We start from the raw sequence: 12,788 nt of genomic DNA, 5'->3' as shown, positions 1-12,788 counted from the left end.
AGCCGCGCGGGCGCGGGGCGATGGCGGAGCCGCTGTGGCGAACGCCGCCGGCCCGGCTGGCCCCGCCGCACGTCTACCGCATGGCCGGGGCGCTGGGCGCCGAGCTGCGCCGCCTCTCCGCCCGCTTCGGGCCCGACGCCGTGGCCGGGCTGGTGCCGCCCGTGGTGCGGCTGCTGGAGCTGCTCGAGGCGCTGGTGGCCCCGCCGGGCGCTGAGGGGGAGGCGCCGGCAGCGCCGCCCGCACCGCAGGAGGCGGAGGTGAGCGGGGAGCTGGGAGCCGGTGGCGCCGAGCCACACGTGTCCCCGCTGGAGTGGCCGTGGGGACGGCGCCGAGCCGGCTGGTGGCTTTTCCCGGGGAATGGGGCTGACACGGGTGTCGCACGTTGTGCGGGACGGCTCCGACCCCGCTGATCCCTTTTCCCGGGGATGGCTCTGGCCCCGCTGCCCTGCATCCCCTGGGACGGCTGTGATGTGCCTGTTCTGTTCTCCCAGGGGATGGCTGTCCCTGCTGTCCCCATTCCCTGGGACGGCTCTGATCTCGCTGTCCCTGTCCTCTGGTATGGATCTGACCCGGCTGTCCCCCATCCCTTGGGATAGCTCTGACCTGTCTGGCCCAATTGTTCCCCCGGGCTGGCTCTAACTCAGCTGTCCCCCTTTCCGGGATGGTGGCGCTGACCCCACTGTCCCCCATCCCTGGGACGGCTCTGATCTCGCTGTCCCCGTCCTCTGGGATGGGTCTGACCCAGCTATCTCCCTTTCCGGGGTGATGGCGCTGTCCCCACTGTCCCCCATCCCCTGGGACGGCTCTGACCTGGCTGTCACCGTTCACTGGTCAGCGCTGGCTGTCCTGGCTGTCGCTGCCGCCGGGGGTGGCTCTGACCCGGTGTCCCCGTCCCCCAGGAGCCGGAGCAGAGGCTGTGGGAGGCCGAGCGCCGGGAGCGAGCCCTGCACGGCCGCCTGGCCTGCCTGGAGGAGCAGAACCGCCAGCTCCTGGGGCAGCTTGCCGAGAACCAGTCCCAGGAAGGTGGGTGTCCCCGTGGGTTTGGGGTCCCCCCGTGCCACAGGGTGTCCCTGTGGAGCGGCAGGCTGGGTGCAGGGCTGAACCTGTTCTTCTGGAGCCTGGAATGCTGCTCTCCTTTCCCTCACCTTGGAGACCTGTCCTGGCAGGGAGCACAGGCATTACCTTGTTCTGCAAATCAGGGATCCCAAACCTCCAGAGCACCTCGAAAGCCCCCAGGAGGGTGGTGGAGGCAGGCACAGGGTTTGGGCTGCTGTGGCAACACAAGGGTGTTCCAGGAACGGTCTAAAACTCTCAGTTCCCTTCTTTCCACTGTGAGATTACCAACAACTCGGAGTTTGCAGAAGCACCGAGGAACTTTGTAGCATTGTGGGCTTGGGGGAGTCCCTGGGGACTCTGACTCCTGTCCCGTGTGTGGTCTCAGACAGCACGGCACGGAAGGAGCGGGAGGTGATGCTGCGGCTGAAGGAGGTGGTGGACAGGCAGAGGGATGAGCTCCGTGCCCAGGCCCACGAGATCGTCTGCAAGAGCCGGGACACGGAGGCGGTGAGGGCGGGGGAGCTCAGGGGTGTGGTGTGCCAGGGCCCGGGGAGCTGCTTTCATGTCACATCCCCCCCCCAGGGCTGTCACAGCTGCTGAGCCTGCTGGGGCAGGTGGCACTGGTGTCCCTGGGTGGGGACACTGCCTCACCTCTGGCTGCCCTGGGCCCTCCAGCTGCAGGAACAGCTCCAGCGCTTCATGGCCATGAACGAGGAGCTGCGGCACAAGGTGGCCGTGGTGCAGGCCCAGCTCAAGAGTGCTCTGGAGCAGAAGTCAGACCTGGAGGCTGCCATGCTGCAGAGCCAGAGGGAGATGAGCAGGAGGAGCAGGACAGCCCTGGAGAGCCGGCAGCCAGAGCCTGGCATGGTGAGTCTGAGCTGTGACCCCACACCAGAGCCTGATGTTGTGAGTATAAGCTGTGGCCTCGCTGCTGCTGGGCATCACCAACACTGACCCCACGTTCCCAGCCTTGTGTGAAGCTCTTGGCACACCCAGACGTGGCTATTCAAGGAAACCCCACAGCTGAAAAGTGAACACTGTGGTGTGGTGTCTGCAGTGCCACTAACACCTTCTCTGTAGAAGTGTTATGGGTGGAGCAAGATGAGGTGACAGGATTTAAAAGTAGATGGGACACAGAGGATGAGCTGGCTGAGATGGGGACATTCTTGAGACTTTTCCATTTTTGCCTGCATGTGCACCCAGCCTTTGGGTGGGGGTTTGGAGGTCTCTGCCTGCCTGCTGACTCTCTTTCCATCCCCTGCAGGAGGGAGCCCTGTCACCCTCAGAGGAGCCGCAGCACCAGGATGGGGGCAGGAGCCCTGCTCACTGCTGCTTCTCCAAGGAAGAGCTGCAGCAGATCCTGCAAGAGAGGAATGAGCTCAAGACCAACCTGTTCTTGGTGCAGGAGGAGCTGGCCTATTACCAGAGGTGAATCCTGCCCCTGCAGCCACCCCTGGCCCATCAGAGGCTGCTCCCACCACAGTCAGGGCAGAATCTTCCCAAGGCTCTTGGTTAACCAGCTGGCTGCTTTTTACCAGGGAGCTGCTGAACGAGGAGAGAATTCCCAGCTTCTTCTTGGATGCAATGAAGTCAAATATCAAAAAACAGAGGAAAAAAATCAGAGCCAAAATGCTGGGAACGACGGAGGAGTCGGCGAGCAGGTGAGTCTGGCTGGGTGCTGGGATCCTCCCGTGCAGGGTGGGGGCTGGCTGCCCTGCTCCAGCATTTCCATGTGCTGGATGCCCTGGATTGGAGCCTCCCCAAGCCCAGAGCTGCCTCCTCCCTCCGGAGATCAAAGGTTTGATGTCTGCAGTTGATGTGCCACAGGGGCTGGGCTTTGTGCTGCAGCTCGTGTGTCCCTGTCACCAGTCAGGCATGGCCTGGCCAAATGCCACTTGTCCCTGCGTGCATGTGACAAAAGGGAGGCGAGGTGGTGGCACTGGGAGCACTGGACAAACTCCAGAGTGGCTCCAGCACTTGCTGCTGTGGCTCAGTGCAGGTTTACCCCCATTTCTTTGTGCAGTGATGAAGAGGAGGGCTCCTGGCTCCCAGGTCATGGCACAGACTGTGTGGATGCTCAGCCTCCAGAATCCAAAATTAGGAGCTTGTAAGTTTGCTCCTGGGCTGGTAGGGACGGGAGGCTCTGCCAGTGGAGAGGTTTGGGGCTTGGCTGGGACCTGGCAGCTGTGGAGCTTGGATGTGATGGCAACAGAGTCAGCAGGCTGGTGCAGGGCTGGCAGGGATGCTGTCTAAGCAGGGGGTGCTGTTTTAGGGGGTTCTGCCTTGTCCTGGGTGCCACACCACCGCAGAGGGAGGTTGGGATTCTGCATCCTCTCTGGGGAGGTTCTTCTCCCCCATAGCCCTTGTCTCCCCTCTCTGCAGTTTTGGGCTGTGGTATCAGGGCAGCAGCAAAGACCCCCCCACATCCAGCTGCTCTGGAACCTGGGAAATCATTGACTCACTGGACACACAGCTGGAGCCAGAGGGAGAGAGCAAGGCAGGGTCCAGCTGCCCTGACAGAGCCACAGCAGCACTCTGACCCCACGGGACCGGGAGCAGGATCTGTCCTCGCAGCAGAACTTCCTGGATCCTCTTCTTCCAGTGGATTCAAGAGCAGCACAGCAGCCCTGGCACTTCCCTGTGCCATGGTGGTGGCAAAGCCACAGCATGGGCAGGTTCCTGCAAACCCACTGGGACACTGGATGTGGGCTGCCAGCCTGGCCTGGTGCAGCTCAGCACCTCTGGGCATCTCTGCCCACCAGCCACCCTTTCACTGTGCCCACAGCTACAGAGGGGCCCTCACAGCTGTGCCCCCTCCCCACTGCTCCCTGCTTGCAGCTCAGCATGGTGGGAGTCTGCACCTTCTTCCTTCTCCACACCCCAAAAGGGATCTTCCCAGCCCCTGGTGGCTCTCTGCAAACCCCTCTCTCTGCTCACAGCCCACTATTGCCCCATCCTGCTCTGTGGGTTTGTTTTACCTCACCCCTCTGTGTCTGTAGCTCCCCAATCCCTGCAATGTGAAGGTCCAGCTGGGGTGTCCTGGGGTCCCCACAGGGCTGGGAGGGGCTGAGCCCACTGCACTGGGTGTCCAGGTGCTCCTGTGGCTGGGAGCCACCAGGATCAGCAGCACCAGGGCCACTCCTGCACTTCTCAGGCTTGAGGTGAATCAGTTTTGTACTGGCACCTCTTCCTGGCACCTCTGGGACCTGGCAGACTGGAACAATCCTTGTGTTCATGGGGGCATCACTCCCCTCAGATCAGGTACTTTCTACCTTTAATTTGGAAATAAATCAGTCTTGTTTTTCCTCTGAGGTTCTGCCTGCAGCCTCTGCTCTCTGCTTGGGGAGGGCTGGGTGATGCTCCCAGTTTTCCCTTACCCTTCTCCTGATGGCTGTGCTCCTTTCTGGTGGGTCAGCTGTGATAGGGAGGGGGCTCCAGAGGGGTGATCCCACAGTGCTGGGCATGGAGGAGTTAATTCCTGAATGGCCAAGGGGTGCTTCCAGCCCAGAGCCCCCCCCGGCTGAGCTGGCCTTGGGTAGGAAAAAGGTGTTTCCTGTGCATCTGCTGACACAAAGCTCCTGGGGACGTGGAGAGGTGGGACAGTGGCCAGCAGCCCTTCAAAGGCCAGCATAGGTCAGGCTGTGTTGCCGTGGGGGACATTGGGACCCCTGCTCTGAGCCCCTGCCAGGGGCTGGCAGTGCCATGGGGTGGCTCATGGGGTTTGAGGCAGGGGGTGGCACTGGATGTTTGTTTGGGTTGGGGGGACACTGGCTAAAGCAGTTTTGGGGGTGATAGAGGATGGCACAGCTGGAGTGGGGTGACACAGGTGAGATGTTCAGGCAGGTACCAGCCCCTGTGTGGCTGTGTGGAGCCCCTGGATGCCCCTTTCCGTGGCAGGGTGGCAGCCAGGGCCAGAAATAGCCCGGGCTGCAGCATTCCCTGCTCCCCCTCCCTGCCGCACCCCTGCCGTCTGGATCGGGCGCCTCCTCCCGCGTTTCCTCAGGAAGAAACCCAAGGCTGGAGGGAGGAAGAGGCCGCCCCGCGGGTGGGACGGGACAGACGGGACAGAGGGACACCAGCGTGGGGCTGGGGAGCCACCAGGACGGGGGCCCTGGTGCCCTGCTGGGATGGAGAGCGCCCGGCCCATCCTCTGCCTCCAGCTGTGGCTGTGGGTGCAGAGCTCTGCCCAGGAGCTCGACCCTGAGGGCAGGAACGTCTGCAGGTGAGTGCCACGGGGGTCCCCACCTGTGCCATCTCCTGGGGACTCTCAGCAGCCCCAGAGGGTTGCTGTCCATCCCTCCTCCCATGGACAGAGATGTGCAGCCTGGCACGGGGTGGGTGCAGGCTGGGGTGGTGCTGGGGAGTGTGGCTGGGGCATGTCTGGGCATTGATTTGGGCATCAGATCCCTTCTCCAGGGCTTATTTCTCATTCAACCTCGGAATGCAGGGCAATGGGGCCATATGGGACCCGTGGCAAAACTCATTGTGGGGAAATGTCACTGTAGCAAACCCCAAAGAGCTTTGGGACTGATGTCCCCTGAATTTATTGCCACTCCTGTTGTCTCCCATCAATGGTGATGCCTTTCATGACCTTCAGTGTCTCATTTCTGCACTGCTGGTGAAGCTTTGAGCCTCTCCCAGGGCATGGCACACCGGCACGGCTCCGTGGGGACATTCCCAGCCTTCGGGCAGCCCAGCCCATCCCATCCCAGCCGCCCACTCGGGCTGCAGCCTCCTAAATTTCCTTCTATTTTTCTGGTTTCCTTCCGGAGCGTTGCCCTGAGGGCCACGCCGCCTTCTCAGCACTGGGGCAAGGATCGCTTGGCCTTGGCCGGGGCCGTGGAGCCGCCCTGGCCCCCCGGGCCTGGCTGACACCCCCGGTCTCTCCCGCAGGTTCCCGGCCGGCCCGGAGTGCTGTCCCGGCTGGAGGCAGGAGGGGAGGGCGTGCACGGTTGGTGAGTGATGGATGGGGATGGATCCCACAGCGTGGTCCCCACGCTCACCCGGGCGGATCCTCTGAGTGTTGGGGAAAGCCCTGCAGTTCTCCTTAAGCGGTGCCAGTGGGGTCCCGCCCGGGGGCCGCCCAGGGGCTGAGGCGGAGGGATGGAGCGGGAAGCGGGATGGTGCTTTCCCTGGGAAAGCTGTCCCTGCAGGAGCTGGGTGGGTGGCAGGTGAGGTGTGAGCCCTGGTCAGAGAGCGCTGAGTGCCTTTCCTGCCACGACAGCCGTGTGCGAGGGGGAGGACGCCTGCAGAGAGGGCGAGGTGTGCGTGAAACCCGGGCTGTGCCGCTGCCAACCCGGCTTCTTCGGAGCAGACTGCAGTTCCCGTGAGTGCCCTCCCCTCGCTCAGCCCCTGCCATCCCCCTTTAAATCCAGCTGGATACTCGGGGGGCTGCCGGGCTTCTCCCGCATCCCGCCCGTGTCCTCTCCCCTGGCAGGCTGCCCCGAGCAGTACTGGGGCCACGACTGCAAGCGGAGCTGCCCGTGCCACCCCAACGGGCGCTGCGACCCCGCCAGCGGCCACTGCACCTGCGACCCCAACCACTGGGGAGGGCTCTGCCAGTTCCCCTGCCAGTGCGGCCCCCACGGCCGCTGCGACCCCCTGAGCGGCGCCTGCCACTGCGAGCCGGGCTGGTGGGCGCCCAACTGCAAGAAGCAATGCCAGTGCAACCCCTCCACCTCGCAGTGCGACCCCCTGAGCGGGCTGTGCCGCTGCCAGCCGGGCTGGTGGGGCAGGAGGTGCAGCTTCAAGTGCTCCTGCAACGTGTCGCCCTGCGCGCAGGAGACGGGCAAGTGCGAGTGCCTGGCTGGCTACTGGGGACCGGCGTGCCAGCGGCGCTGCGACTGCGGGCACGGCTCCTGCAGTCCCGCCACCGGCCACTGCACCTGCGAGCCCGGCTACCAGGGCAGGAGCTGCCGGGAGCCCTGTCCGGCAGGGAAATACGGGTCTCAGTGCGTGCACAGGTGAGATGGGGGAGCCGCGGGATCCAGCGGGCTGCAGACAGATCGTGGGGGAAGGCACTGTGCATGTGTCTGTCCCTTTGGCTGGGCAGGGAGACCTGTCCTGGGTTTGAGCATCCCAGGGTGGATGCAGCATCAGCGTTGCCCCGAAAGAAACACCTCGCTAATGTCAGCGAAAGCGTCACCCTAAAATCTGATCGTCCTTAATCTCACTTCCCATGGTGAAAAAGCAGCATCTCCCAACTCAGAATATTCTGTGATTCTGCAATCCTCCTCTCCTCTGGCCACCACAGAGCATTAGGCACCACTGTGTATTTCCCCTTGGTCCAAAATCATGCTCAATGATTTTGTGGGGAGAAAGATGCTTTTTGTGGGGAGAAAGCTGCTTTTTGTGCGGTGAAAGCTGCTTTTTAGGAGTGCAGGGTTGGGCGTTGTGACCTCAGTGCCTCTCTGCCCACACAGCTGTGGGAGCTGCAAGCGCAGCCAGCCCTGCTCACCCGTGGATGGTTTCTGCCTGGCCTGCCAGCCCGGCTGGAACGGGACCCTCTGCAAGGATCCCTGTGCTCCTGGATTCCATGGGGATGGCTGCCTCCAGCCGTGTCCCCGCTGCCAGCGCGGGGAGCCCTGTGACCCCCAGACTGGGTCCTGCCTGCGCTGTGACCCTGGCTGGACAGGACCCAGGTACGCCCAGAGCGAGGCCCCTGGTCCCTGGGGGTGTCCCTGCTCTGGGGTGCAGTCACTGATGCTTTGCTCTGTTTTGGCAGCTGCAACATCTCCTGCCCCGTGGGCACCTTTGGTGATGGCTGCCAGTTCCTCTGCCCTGAGTGTGTTTCAGGGAGCTGTGACCCTGTGACAGGAGTTTGCATCTGCCAGGCAGGCTACTGGGGAGACAGGTAACATCAGGAAAATTCTGGGAGTGGGGCTGGGCTGGAGCCTCGGTCTCTCTGGGGGCATTTCCCTCCTTTCCTCTCTCTTCCAGCTGCAATGACACCTGTCCTGAGGGCTATTTTGGAGTGAATTGTTCCTCACCCTGCCAGTGCTCCCGAGGGACCTGCGACCCTGTACAGGGTGACTGTGTGCTGAGTAAGATTAACCTCACATTTCTGGGCAAGGGATGGTCACATCCTCACTGGGAAAGGTGCTAGAGGGCTGGGATGATCCTGGGGTGCCTCCTGGCCCCACTGGGACTTGTCAGCTCCTGCTCTCTCCCTGCAGGGCTGTTCTGTAGGCATCACAGCCACAGGACATGCCAGACTCAGCCCATCTCCTCACACAGGTTTGAAGGACCATGGAGCCCTTGCAGCTGCCATCCTTGTCCCTCTCCTGCTGCTGCTGCTCTGTGTCACCTGCTGCTGCTGTGGTGCTGGCTCAGCAGATGCCAGAGACAGGTATTTTTTCACATTTTTCAGCCTTTGACACAAACACCCATGTCCCGTGTCCCTTGATGTCCATCTCTGCTCTGCAGGGCGGCTGTGCCAGACGATGATGTGCTGGCCAGGATGAAGCACCACGTGCAGGGGGTGCTGGCCAACCTCAGTGCTCTCATGCCCTGCTTTAACCTGGGCACCTCAAAACTTCCCAAAGTCACAGGTGAGCAAAGCAGAGCTGCCCACAGCACTTCCAGAAGTGCTGCGCTCTCTGTCTGGGGGGAAGCCTGAAATCCCTCTCCCCCGAGCACCCTGGGGTGCTCAAGTTCAGCTGGGTGTCTTCTCTTCCCCAGTTTCCCACCACGACATGGAAATCCCCTACAACCCCAGCTTCATCGAGCCCCCATCGTCTGCGTGGGTTTCCGACAGCTCCTTCTCCTCCTTCGACACCGACAACGAGGGACCCGAGTACTCCGTCCCTCCCAGAGAAGGTGACGCCCATGGCTGCTCCTCCTCCTCTCTGCTCACCTCTGGGGTCAATCCTGGCCGTCCCAGGGAGCTGTGCTTGGCACAGACATTGTTTATTTCCTTGTCCTTGTTTTCCTGTCTGCAGGGCTGTGTTTGGCAGCCTGCGATGGGACGTGCCCAGTGGGGCAACCCCATTTCACAACCTCCTCCCTGGGAAACGATCCCAGGGACAATCCTATTGCATCAGCTCCTGTCCCAGTGTCCCCGATTATGTCCCCGGGCAGGGTGGCAGCTATAACACGTGTCACCTTGTCCCACAGGCATCCCGCTGCTGGGCGGGGCTGAGCTGCAGGACGGAGCATCCCCCGCTGGCGAGGCGCTCCCGGACCCGTCCGCCTTCGACTCCGAGGATGTCTCGCAGCCCTTCGCCATCCCCCGCACCTCCAGCATCGCCAAGGCCAAGCGACCCTCTGTGTCCTTCGCCGAGGGGACAAAATTCGGGGCTGCCGAGACGCCCAGCCCCAGCCGGAAGCCCAAGGCTCCGTGGGGCCCATCCAGGCTGACCCCACCGCCGGGGGATGCGGCGGCCGAGCCCCCCAGCGAGAGCCCGGGCAGCGATTGCTACGAGAACGCCGAGCCCCTCAGCAAGGGGGACGAAAGCCACCGGCCATCGCCTCGGGCCACGCCGGGGGGACGCCGCAGGGTGGTGTCCAGCACCAGGCATGTGGCCCAGAGAGTGGAGGCGCTGGAAGCGGCTGCGAGATGCGGCAGCTGGGAGGCGAAAGGGAAGGAGCCCAATGTCACCACCATCTACATGATGGTGGGAACAGCCGGGCACGACCCCAAGGCGGAGGGGACTGGCGAGGGACCGGTCCAGGCTGTGCTGAAGCGTCTGGGCAGCTTGCAGAAGGGCAAGTGGGCTGCGAAGGAGGAGCCCAAGGTGAGGAGGAGCATGGAGGCCATCCAGAAACCTCCTCGCCGGGCTCTGGCGCAGCGCAGGGACTCGGAGAACAGCTGCAAGCAGAGGGAGAGTGTGCCGGGGGTTCCTACCGAGTCAGCCCCGGGCAAACAGCAGCATCCCGCTGCCAAGAGACTGTCCCTCCTCCTCGCATCTCTCTCGTCAAAAAACACCGGTGCCCAGGACGGGGCCAGCGAAACCGCAGGTGCCGCAGAGAAGGGGAAAAGCCCGGAGTTAGTTGGCAGCCTCGAAAGGAAGGGACAGGCTGCCGCGGAGGAAGAGCCGAAATACGAGAACGTGGCCAGCAGCGGTGCTGATTCGCCCTCCGGCCCCGGCAAGGAGCTGCCGGGCAGCGCTCCGGCCCCCTGAGCCGGCACCGCCCGGGCTGGGGCCGCGGGAGCGCCGGGCTCCTCCAGCTCCTCCAGCTGTGACCTGGAGAAACATCGAGCCTTCCTGGCGACCCCCTCTGCTCTGGAGCCTGGCTGAGGCCACAGCGGGGACAGCCTGTGGGGTTGTGGCGCTCGAGGGCTGTTTTCTGCTGCTCGCTGCCCTACCAGCCCCACTTGTGTCTGCACAGCCCCGGGGGACAGCGATGCTCTGGATGCTGTGGTGGCACCCTGAAGTCCCTGTCACCACTGGGCTGCTGAGTGCTCAGCTGGGAAATGTGTGCACAAAATCCAGTCTCACCCCATCGGTTTTCACCTTTCCCTGCCCCAATTCCCCTGATGCAGCTCAGAGCCTCTTGCTGGAAAGGTGTTTCTTACTGAAGGGGAAGTTTTGTGGAGCTGGGCTGAGAAGAGATGATGGGCTGTCACAAGCAGCTTCAGAGAAAATTAATTTTAGCTGCTTATCTCAAAGGGTATCTGGGTCTGCAGGGGTTTATCTGTGTGGCTCTGGCTTCTGTGGCAGGCCCTGGCTGCCTTTGCTTCCATGTGGAAAAGCTCGTGGCAGGACACAGGGGGTAGTGACAGCCTTTTAAACTCCACACAGTTCCAAGCTGCAGCTGTGCAAACGTGGCAGCTGGGCAGTGACCATCAACCTGTGCACCTGGTGCTGTGCTGATAAGGATGGAAGTTGCCTGGAAAATGGGATTTCCACGGGTGCCCTAAGCTCCTGCCACCTCCCACGCCTCATTCCCGCTATGAAGGCAGCTGCGATGCCAAAGAGGATTTGCAGAGTGATCTGGTTTTAGATGTATCTAAGTAGTAGAAGGTTTTTGCGTATTTTTTTTCTGTTATTTCACTTGGTGTGAAAGCCTTGGAATGAAAATTAAATGCCCTTCAGGAGATGGGTTTCCCAGCTGCCCTTTGAGTCAAAGATATAACCAGGAATATTCTCCAGAGTGTGGAAACTGTCAGCAGCCTCAGGCTTTCCGTTTGGGAATATTTTTTTTAGATTTTCTGTCTCTGTTGAATTCTGAATTCTCACTCACTGAGCTGAGCCCTGCGCAGAGCCCAAGACTGGAGTGCAGGAGGAATGTGAGTGGGCTGTGAGTGTCCAGAGCCCCTCTGCTGCAGCCTGCGCCTCACACATCATGTGCAGAGCTCCATATGAATCCCTCTGGTCTCGCACTGCCCAGCTGGGCTTCAGGATTTGGGGTGTTTCAGAAAACACTGTGGGTTTTGCTTTTTCCCTTTTGCTTCCCATGGGTGCTTCTCCACAGCACAAGGCACCAAATCCCCACAGTCTGACGTGGCTGAAGCTTCCAGTTTTGCAACCAGCACAAAGCACCCTTTCCTGCAGTGGAATCATCTGCTGCTGTGATTATAACACCAAATATTCTGTCATCCAAATAAAACTGCTCATCCTGGCAGGACTGGAGCAGCAGCCTGTTCTGCATGGGCTTGCTTTTGTTTTGACACCATTTTATGACAGCAGCAGGGACAGTCCCACATTTGATTTATAAGCAGCCATTTTTTTCCCTAATGGGATGGATATTTTGAGCCTGTGAGCTGAGCGGTGCTGTGCCAGAAGTGAACATCACATGAGCCAGTTCACTCTGGGTGCAGCATGTAAATAGCTGACAACAACCTGACAGCCTCAAACCAGTGCCTGGCTTGAGAAAACGCTGCTGCTGGGAGAACCTTCCTTGTCCATGGAGCCAGGACATTTCCCCTGCTTGAAGATGAAACATCTTGGCTGTGTCTGGGCAGTGAAAGGGAAAGGAGCTGCAGATTTCCAGCGTGTGGCTGCCCATGCACCCTCCTGCAGCATGGCTGCGCTGGTGTCTGCTTGCTGGGGATGCTTCCGTCGGCTGTGCAGGGGGTTAGCTCTGGGTGTGGGAGGTGTGCAAGGCAGAGCTGGCAGGGGAACCTCTTCCCGTTCTGGATTTCTGACTTTGCAGAGCTGCTGCAGCGTTTGGAAGGCAGGCAGCGGGAAGGGATCCATGTGCAGGTGCTGTCTGTGAGCAGAGAGGTGTCTGTGTGCTCTGCTGGGGCAGGAGCAGAGGCTGGAGCTGTTCCTGGGGTCTGTCCCATGGTGGTCTGTCCTTGTCATCCTGTCAGCCCGTCATCTCCTTTCCCAAACTGCCCAAGCCTTTGAAGAGCACCACATCATTTAGTCCAGTGGCTGTGCCAGAGCAGGAGCTGTCACCTCCCTCCCAGCTAAACTCATTCTGGCCCGTTTCTAAAAACATGTTTCTGTGTCAGTGCTGTTCTTCAGCTTCACTTTATTTTTTTTTCTCCCCACGCTGTTTACTCAATCCCTGGGGTATTTATAGCTGGCCATGGATCACCTGATAGCTTTTCTCCTTCTAGGATAGGAAAACTGAGCCCTCCCTGCTCTTGCTGAGGCAGAGGGTTCCCGTGACCCCAAACAGCCTCGGAACTCTCCTCACGCTCCTCCCCATCACAGTTTGTGTTTCTTGGACACAGCAACCAGGTCTGGGTGCTGAGGTCTCCTGGGTCTTGTGCTGCCTCAGCCTTCTTCTACCTCTGTTAAACACCTGGCGCCGATCCAGGCTGCCTTGTTTTCTTTGGG

The 12,788-nt window shown here is 61.1% G+C and overlaps 2 protein-coding genes across 2 annotated transcripts; both read left to right on the top strand.

Moving 5' to 3' along the window:
• Window positions 1–20: 20 nt before the first annotated feature.
• RILP (Rab interacting lysosomal protein) lies at window positions 21–4,429 on the top strand. Its single transcript, XM_030962731.1, has 8 exons — window positions 21–257; window positions 900–1,023; window positions 1,442–1,563; window positions 1,732–1,923; window positions 2,321–2,484; window positions 2,595–2,717; window positions 3,080–3,163; window positions 3,439–4,429. Exons 1-8 carry the CDS (start codon window positions 21–23, stop codon window positions 3,593–3,595), a joined length of 1,203 nt encoding a protein of 400 aa, XP_030818591.1. The 3' UTR covers window positions 3,596–4,429.
• Window positions 4,430–5,124: 695 nt separating this feature from the next.
• Window positions 5,125–11,610, top strand: SCARF1 (scavenger receptor class F member 1). The gene is made up of 11 exons (XM_030962611.1): window positions 5,125–5,278; window positions 5,950–6,011; window positions 6,281–6,382; window positions 6,494–7,019; window positions 7,479–7,697; window positions 7,781–7,909; window positions 7,996–8,099; window positions 8,293–8,404; window positions 8,482–8,606; window positions 8,737–8,874; window positions 9,172–11,610. The coding sequence occupies exons 1-11, from the start codon at window positions 5,184–5,186 to the stop codon at window positions 10,176–10,178; spliced, it is 2,619 nt and encodes an 872-aa protein (XP_030818471.1). The 5' UTR covers window positions 5,125–5,183; the 3' UTR covers window positions 10,179–11,610.
• The last annotated feature ends 1,178 nt before the right edge of the window (window positions 11,611–12,788 follow it).

The sequence above is a fragment of the Camarhynchus parvulus genome, chromosome 19 (assembly GCF_901933205.1).
Source record: "Camarhynchus parvulus chromosome 19, STF_HiC, whole genome shotgun sequence".
In the NCBI taxonomy this organism is placed as follows: domain Eukaryota; kingdom Metazoa; phylum Chordata; class Aves; order Passeriformes; family Thraupidae; genus Camarhynchus; species Camarhynchus parvulus.
Note: the sequence above shows the minus strand (reverse complement) of the source record. Positions and strands in the feature narration are given on the sequence as shown.